The sequence below is a fragment of the Quercus suber genome, unplaced genomic scaffold (assembly GCF_002906115.3).
Source record: "Quercus suber isolate HL8 unplaced genomic scaffold, Cork oak 2.0 scaffold_91, whole genome shotgun sequence".
NCBI lineage: Eukaryota > Viridiplantae > Streptophyta > Magnoliopsida > Fagales > Fagaceae > Quercus > Quercus suber.
The window spans coordinates 698810-708067 of NW_027069556.1; the positions used below are offsets into that span (position 1 = coordinate 698810).

Here is a 9258-nt window from a genome sequence, read left to right on the forward strand (position 1 = left end):
AAAGAGAAATGATATGTATACAATATTTTTATAACAAATTTTAAGAAGCAGGTTGTTACTAGTTGCTATTGTTGGGGCAAAAAAATAATCTTAGTGTTAATTTTAAATTTAAACTAATAATTTGTTGTAAAAATGTTGTAAATTTATCGTAAATAAATAAATAAATCAACAAAACGGAGCAGTTTGGTTTGGGTGTTCGACTGCCCGAGAGTCAAGGCTAGAACCAGCCCCGCTATATCTACCGCTCCACCGTTTCCAACTTTCGTTGCCAACTGCCAATATATTCATTTCGTCACCGAAGCTTAAACCCAAACCCACCGCAACAAAATTTTTTTTTTTTTTTTTTTTTTAAGGAGGTAACACACATGAATGGTCTTATAAATCATCACAGAATAGATTTAAGTTTTAAACCTGTTGGGAGCCAAGGGTGTGCAGTGGTAATAATCTGAAGTTAATAAGAACAATTCAAAAGTCAATAAAATGTAGATAATAATAAATAAGTAAATAGATATTATAGATTATTTTGATAATTGGGTAGAGTGTCTACTTAGCGCAACCACAACTTCTAAGGTGTAGAATAACTAGGGGTGTCCACCCACCCATCGAACCCGACCTACCTACCGGAAGCGATCCGCTCATAACCAATTTAAGAAATTCTGCAGTCAGAGGCGGGTTTCAAACTTCAGAAACCGACTCCAACGGGTTGGTTAATGGGTTCTTTTCTCTAAAACTCGATTCACCCAACTCGACTGTAAAACCCATAAAAATCTAACAACTTTAAGCATTTTCCAACTATTATTTGGTGAAATTTCATCGAATCAACCTAAATTTCTGCCAGATCTAGTGAGATCTCCGCTAGACCTGGTGGAAATCTCATCGAATCTAGCAAAATCTCACCAAATCCAGCGAAATTTTGCCAAATTTGGCAGAGATCTCATCAGATTTGGATTGTTTTTGGCCGTTTCTCCACTGTTGACGGTTTAAAGCAAACCGACCGCCACCCAACGCATATCTGACCACTTTGAACTAACTCCCTCACCAATTAGCAACAGGTATGAAAGTTCTCCACCCGATTTGGTCAAGTCGGTCGCGGATTGGGCACAAACCCAACCAAAACCAACCGATGGACACCCATAAGTATAAGACTATATGCTATGATATGAGTAGTTGTGAAAAATGTAGCATGTTCTATTAACAAAAAGAAAAACAAATCATTTTTTTTTAAATGACAAACAAAACCAAGGGTAATTTGCAGAGTAGCATAAGTTTGTCACACTATGTTGTTAGTTAGCACACGTTAGAAAAAATTGAGGAGAGAAGCATCTCAAGCCTTTGAAACTCGAGTTTTGATTGCTGACATGGAGATTTTTTTTGCCACATAGAACTCGAGTCTAAAGAAGAAGAAAATCTGAAGAAATTGAAAAAGAAAAAAAGAAGAAGAAGAGAAGAACCCACAGAGGAAGAAGAAGAATAGAGGAACTCACGAGAATAGAAAGAATAGAGGGAGAAAGAAGAAGAACAAAGGAACCTAGGTGAACACAGAAAATCAAGTTTTAAATACTCGATTTTTCGGGTGAATTTTTTTTTTCACATCAGATTGTCATCACATGAAACTCAAGTTTCTAAAACTCAAGAAACTCAGGTTTTATACATACGTTCCTTTGAACTCAAGTTTTAGAATGTCAAGATACTAATTTCATACATAGTTTTACAAACATAATAACTAACTAAAATATTTTAAAAATAATGCTAAATGATAAATGCAAAAAAATAAATAAATAAATAAAGAAAAATGATATGTTTACAATATTTTTACAATAAATTCTAAGTGACAGGTTGTTACTAGTTACTACTGTTAGGACAAAAAAGTAATTTTAATGTTAGTTTCAAATTTGAACCAATAACAACTAACCACTTGTGATTTGTTATAAAAATATTGTAAAATTATTATAGACGTAGCATACCTCGATAAATAAATAAATCAACAAAACGGAGCAGTTTGGTTTGGGTGCTCGACTGCCCGAGGGCCGAGAGTCAAGGCTAGATCCAGCCCCGCTATATCTACCGCTACACCGTTTCCAACTTTCGCTGCCAAGTGCCAATATATTCATTTCATCACCGAAGCTTAAACCCAAACCCACCGCAACAAAATTAAAACAAAAATGCCTTCTGGAGATCCAAAAATCCTAGAAGGAGAGCCTCCATCTTCGTCCACTGACAGCTGGAAAGAGCGCATCTTCTTCCCTACTCTCCTAGCAGGTCTCATTTCATTTATTACCCATCTGTTTGGTTGCTGAGAAATCAGAGAAAAACATAGGAAACTAGAAGAAAAAATTTCTCATTTCTTAAGTTTTATGTTGCTCTTTAGTGAAAACAAGAGAAACCCATTGTTTCTAAACCAATTTGCTATACTGGGTTCAGTTGGGTTTGGGGAGTGAGGCTCAGAGTAAAGGGAGTGTAGGTATTGAATTTAAAGTTTTATGTTTCTGTTTACTTGAAAATAAGTGAAGCCCATTATTTCTAAACCAATTTGCCAGTTCAGTTGGGTTTGAGGAGTGAGGCTCATAGTAAAGGGAGTGTATTTGGTATCGAATTTAAGTTTTATGTTTCCGTTTACTTGAATATAAGTGAAACCCATTTTTTTTTTAACCAACTTGCGATACTGGGTTCAGATGGGTTTAGGGTATTAGGCTCAGAGTAAATGAAATTTTTTTGGTAGTGAATGGAAGTTTTTGTTGCTTTTTACCTGAAAACAAGTGAAACCAATTATTTCTAATCCAATTTGCTAAACTGGGTTCAGTTGGGTTTAGGGAATTAGGCTCAGATTAAAGGGAGTTTATTTGGTATTGAATTTAAGTTTTATATTTCTGTTTACTTCAATTGCTACATACAATTGTCTTCCACTTAGAGTTTAGTGTCATTATATTACATGGGATCACCATCTTATACATTACAAATTAAATGAAGTCATTTCATATGTGTGTAGCAAATCCTACATCATTAATTGTGATGGAATATACCATTATCTTCAATGGCTTGATGCAAGCATGAACTGTTTTGGTATTACTACTGCTTGACATTTTGTCCCTTGAGAGTTGCATCATTGTCAAAAGCACTGCACTTGCATTTCAAGCAGGATAAATGTCTTTTTGTCAGTTTGGAGGTAGTGAAAATTCTTTGGTCACCAATGTGTTTTATTAGATTTACCCACATCTAGTCAATGCCTAGAACCTCATATCTGAAGTCTGCTGGGTCGTCAGTTTTTTCGTAAACAGACTTTATGATTTTGAGTTTCTTTTGAAGCAAATGAGAATTCTAGAATATCTTTTAATATAAAATATGGGGATATAATAGCAATGACCTCTAGCTTTGGGTTAAATGGAAAAAAACTATAGGCTGTAATTGGTAGTTGTGTATGCAAATCTAGTAGTGATTTTGTGATACCTTACACCTTTGATTGTAAGATCTGGAAGCTTCTCCTCAGAGCTTCCATTTTTTAAAATAGAAATTCTTTTTTTTTTAACTAAAATAAAATAGAGCATGTATAGTCTTTCCTGTGTTAAGAGCATAATGTAAGACATCATGTTGAAGCAATTCCTATGCTTATATGCTAAGAATATGCTAGAACTAAAGACTTATCTCATTTTGGGACCCCTTCCCTTCTCCCCCCCCCCCCCCAACCACCCCAAAAAAAGAAAAAAAAAAAGAAAGAAGAGTTACCTGATAAGGTTGGTTAGGAGACTGTTGGCAGTACACTTCTTCTTTTCTTCTTCTTTTATCTTTTTTTGGGCTGCGCTGGTAGTTCTTTTTGAGAACCTGTGCTAGATACTACTTTTTCAAGACTAGAAATGTGGTGTGCACTGATTTGAAGAATCTATGTGATCTATTCTGAAAAAAGACACTGATTAGCTGTGGGATTGGGGAAGATAACATATGATTTTGATTGTGTTTCCAATGGGAATTGTAGGACACTCAATTTGGAATTTTTTGACAGTTATTTTTGCATATCTAATATACCACAAGGCAGTTTGGAACATTTTTGTCATTGTGAGATATATGATGAATAAATATTGACAACACTAACTGTTGCGCAAGTACAGGAATTATGCAATTAGTTTTAATGAGGTAAACAGATGAGTGTATTTCAGCATACTGATTATTGTTTGAGAAGCATGTGGCTGCCTATTTGGCTATGACACATCACTTCTCTTTGAGTCTTCAATCAAAATATAAGTTTTTGGCGTCATACAATCTAAGAACTGCCTAGATGTCTTCATTATCATTCCCCTAGAATCATTTATTTTGTTGACATCCTGTTCTCTTGAATGAGTTTGTGGTTCAAAGTTTTTCTTGATTGCTTCCTTGTGAATATCTAAGCAAGAAAATTTGAATGAATCAATCTAGGTAGATCTTTAAGACGGAAAAAAAAAGGCCTGAAAACAGGATTCATGTATTCCAGGATAGTAAAGCAGGTGATCAATAGAGTTTTGTTTTGATATAGACATATTGTATGAAAATATTAATAAACTTTGACTTCTATACATGTATATGTAATATGACTTTGGATAGTAAGTTCTATTGTGAACTTAGAGTTTTGTTAGATTGGCACCCAAGAACTGGGTTTTCCCTATGTTTGCCTTTTTTTGAGGCTAAGGCTTCAATATCTTTCCACTTAATCATGCTACCAACTGCATCACTTGGATTCTTTGTGCTTCGTTGTCAAGATTCAGGATCAAGGCATATATGATAGTAATCTGAAAAAATTTATCTGTGGACGCATGCATTATCGTAGTAGTCGTCCACCTTTTTCAGAGATTCACATATGATTGCATCTCAAGAAAATGCAAGGCAACCAAAGACAGGCTTGGCTGCAAAAAACAGCAATGATGAAGAATGACAATGGAAATTGATTGAAGGATCACCATAGTTTTGGAGACAATTTTGTCTTAGAATTAATTTAATTAAAAAAATTCCAATTTTACAGGAGCACGTGAATTTGTGAGAGCAGCTAGGAAAACAGGACCTAATGATCTATTGAGCTCTGCAATTGCGGGTTTCGGAACTGGTGCTCTTCTTGGGCGTCTTCAAGGTTAAATTCTAAGACTCTCTCTCACTCTCTCATCTGCCAGGGGGTGTCTCTGGTTGTGCAGGGACGTCTGTATTGCAACTCTCAGCTTGCAGCAACCAAAGCAATAAGAGGCTAATAATTTTACCGTGTCCCTTTCTTAATTAAATTTGTTTTTCTTTGGCATGTTAGGTGGTCGACCTGGTGCTATCCGTTACTCTATCATCTTTGCTNATGAAAACAAGTGAAACATTTCTAACCAATTGCGTAAATGGGTTCAGTTGGTTAGGGACGTAGGCTCAAATTAAAGAATTTATTTGGTGTTGACAATTTGAGAAAATTGACCTGTTTTTTTTTTTTTTTTGGATTTGGGCAGGGATTGTTGTGGAGGAGGACTCTCTCTCACTCTCTCATCTGCCAGGGGGTGTGTCTGGTTGTGCAGGGACGTCTGTATTGCAACTCTGAGCTTGCAGCAACCAAAGCAATAAGAGGCTAATAATTTTACCATGTCCCTTTCTTAATTAAATTTGTTTTTCTTTGGCATGTTAGGTGGTCGACCTGGTGCTATCCGTTACTCTATCATCTTTGCTATTGCGGGGACTGCAGCAGATTTTACTGCAGTTAAACTAGAACCTGCCTTGAGAAATTACAGTGAATCTATATTGAGTAATAACAGTTCGCAGAAGAAGGATGGCTGGTTGAAATTGCCAGAGTGGTCCCCCATCCAAGTACTTGATGAGGAAGCCATTGCTGCAAAACAAGCCCGGGAACAACAACTCTATGCGCAGAGGGCATTTGGCAAACTAAACAAAGAAGAATCTTGAAAATATCGTATCTTGTACCTTGAACTCTTATGTTTTAATAATAATGTTTTTAGTGCCTGTCTTCCAGCCGTTTTGAAATGGCTTCTGTAGACAAATTTTGTCGAAGTCAGTTTCTTTATCTCAGTAATTTCCTTTTCAATTGATGAATTTGCAGCTAGTTCTATATAGACTAATAATGTTCTTAGTACGCAAGGAGATTATCACGTGTATATATTCACAAAATTCATAAAGCTTTTGTCAATTAAATGCTCGAGTTGATCTTTTTTCTTACCTGGACTGTCCGTTTTAAGGGCAATAAAGTCTGTTGGTGAAGATGTGATGTACTCTGGTGGGTATTGCCGTATTGGTAATCTGGTTCTCAGGCAAACCTTTGAGGTTAGCATTTGCATTAGGTATGCCAAAATAGCATAAGACCCCCAAAAATGTGATCGAAGTATTCATCCACCAAATCAGTCATCACCCCATAAGTGAGCATTTGAATGCGGCAGTCATCTTCTCAAGGGAAGACTGTCAGTCTGAGCGTTCCAATTGCCTTTTTTTTTATTTAAAAAAAAAAACAAAAAACAAAATATGGCTCATCAGTTTCAGCCCTCAATTGGATAAAAAAAAAAAAACAATTAATTGGAAACCTCTTCTGAAATACATTGGAGAATACTTCGGTGTTTCAACAAAATAGTTGTGTCACCTTCAAAAAATTACGCCAAAAAAATATACAGGGTTGAACAGCATCACGATATAACATTTCTTTTTTGTCATTCAATTCTTCTTCTATGACAATAGCTAAAGTAGGCTTCAACTCATCATCAAAAGAAGGTGAGTCATGTTGAGGCTTGTCAACTTGAAAAATAAAATCGAGTTCAAAAGGGAAATTTATTGAGAGAAAATTAAAAGGGAATGGAAAAGAAAATTGGGTAGAACTGGATAAAAATTAAAGAGAAAGTGATCTTACACATATAGCAAAAATGTGACTGTAGTTTTGAATTTCAAAAATATGACTATTGGGTTTAAATTTCAAAAATATGACTGTTAAGTAAAAAATATAATTGTTGTGTTTAAAGTGTTTAAAATTTAAAAATATGACTATTTTGAAATATTTTGAGGTTTAATACGGTTAAAACTTAATATATATATATATATATATGAAGAAAAGTATTTAATTGAAATAAAGTTTAGAATTAATGTAAGTGTTTTGAAAAATGGTTAATTAAAATAGAAAAAAAAAAAAATTGGTTCTTATACTAAAGTAAACAATAATTTGATTCTCAAAAAAAAAAAAAAGTAAACAATAATTTTTGCACAAACTATTTTTTTTTTTTTTTTTAAAGAGAGTTTCAAAAAAGCTTATGTGAAATTGTGAATGCTCTTATTCCCTGGTTTGACAAATTTTACTGTAGGGAATATGACTTGATGTAAAACTACAGCTTCGTTTGGTTTGCGCGTCCTCATCCCGTGTTTGCATTTTCCTTTTTTTTTTTTTTTTTTTTTTTTTAACCAGCGCCTATTGCACTGTTCATGAGACATGAACAGTGCAATCAAGCATATAAACAGTAACCAAAGCTCAAACAGTAACTTTTTTATTATTATTATTTTTTATTATTTTCGGTTTCCAACAAAATAAGTGATATCCAAATGCCTACTTCGAAAGTAAAGGAAATATATCCGGTTAAAGTTGCGTTTTTCCTCCTTTAGTAAGAGGCTCCTATCATAAATAAAGAGTTGTGTTTTTCATGTGCAACGTGTAGTATGCTCAAGTTTCCAACATGTCCTTTTGTTGGTGTGTGTGTTTTATGAAGATTCACTGCAAAAATCACCGAGTATAGATATCATACAACAGAGCCAACAAAAGACCATGAGGGTATACCTTTAAAAAAAAAAAAAAAAAAAGGAAAAAAAGACCATGAGGGTAAGAGGATGGAGGAATAGGAGCAGAGAGAATATAGTGCCAACTCTGAGCTGCTGAATTTGCAGTTCTTTTTGTACAGCTGAAACTGCAGCATGTAAATGACTTCCCTGATTCTCTAATATCATTTTCATTTGTAACAATTTCAGTCTCCCAACCAGGAAAGAGCATCCAATGCTGTCACCCACCACACCAATATTAAAGTGATTTAGATTTAGACCCTCACCAGCAGAAGCCAAGATGAGAGCTGCTTAAACAGCCTTAGCCTAACCAAAAGGACCGCAATCCACAAGCTGGGTTGCTAGTTAATACTAGACTAGAGTAGCCATTTATTATTTTTACCTTCATAATTTCTGAAACCAGCAGGCTATGCAGGCTCAGAATCGCAATTAACTGACTGTACCTTAAGGCCGAAGCAAGCCTCTGCCATCTATGCTCTGAAATTGTGAGTTCAGGAATGTTAAATCCTTGCCTAGCAGCTTGATGCTTCTCATAGCACTAGCAATATTTTTAGAGAATCTCTTGCACGTTAACTTGAAAGGGAGAATAGTTGTTTAGGAACAACCCCATTTAGTTTTTGATAAAAATAGTACAGTTTCAAACAATAACTGAAAATTAAATTGAGACATGGTGTCGCCCGGACTCAAACCGAAAACCCCATTTAGTTTTTTTTTGGTAAACAAAACCACATTTAGTAATTGATCTGATGGGATAACCACCAGTTTATAAGCTCAAAAGGAGAATCTACTTATCCAAATCAACCATTCACAACCCTCCTTCCTCCTATCTTGGGACTGACGGTATAACAAACTTAGGACACTAAATATCAACACTGATAGTGTACCAACAATCCCATATGTCATATCAAGAAAAAAAGTAGCTTGAACAACAGCAACATAATTCAGATTCAAGCTTGTCATTTACATATATTTAACAGGGTCCTATCTAAAGCTCACTATTGGTGGTTGACCCCATTCCACAACAATAGTAGGTTAGTAAAAAAGTTGACAATCGGCAATTTTGTCTCTAGAACCTAGATCATCACTATAGAATACACCTCGTAAGAATTCCTTGGACAATTGAATCTCCTTGTTCCTGGCTGCTCGATAGGAATCCCTTGCTATTCCTTTCCTAATAAACTTCACCATAAATTATCAGCATCATGGAATCACCCATAGCCACTTCATTATTTTATGAGAGCAGAGAGACAAGAGAGACAAACTCCAGTGTTACCCGACCCTTGGACCTTGTGTTGATGACAAAGTGTTCAGGATATTTCCTTAGCAACATAAGCAAGCCGTACCAAGGTTTCCCCTTGGATTCAGGACCAGGCCAGTCCTCAGATGTAAGATATCTCCTTACTCGACTATGGTGCCAGACATTAGCATACTTCTCCAACAACTGAACAAGATTAGAACCATCAAGGAACACTCAGTAATGTGAACAAACCAGATGTATATGTGAGTTTT

At 35.3% G+C, this 9258-nt stretch overlaps 1 protein-coding gene across 1 annotated transcript; it reads left to right on the top strand.

Annotated features, from left to right (window-relative positions):
• Positions 1-4968: 4968 nt before the first annotated feature.
• LOC112004988 (uncharacterized) lies at positions 4969-6030 on the top strand (the record flags this gene model as incomplete). Its single annotated transcript, XM_065774346.1, has 2 exons — positions 4969-5089; positions 5615-6030. Coding segments are annotated over 2 exons (396 nt in total), but the record flags the coding sequence as incomplete, so codon positions are not given.
• Between the last annotated feature and the right edge of the window lie 3228 nt (positions 6031-9258).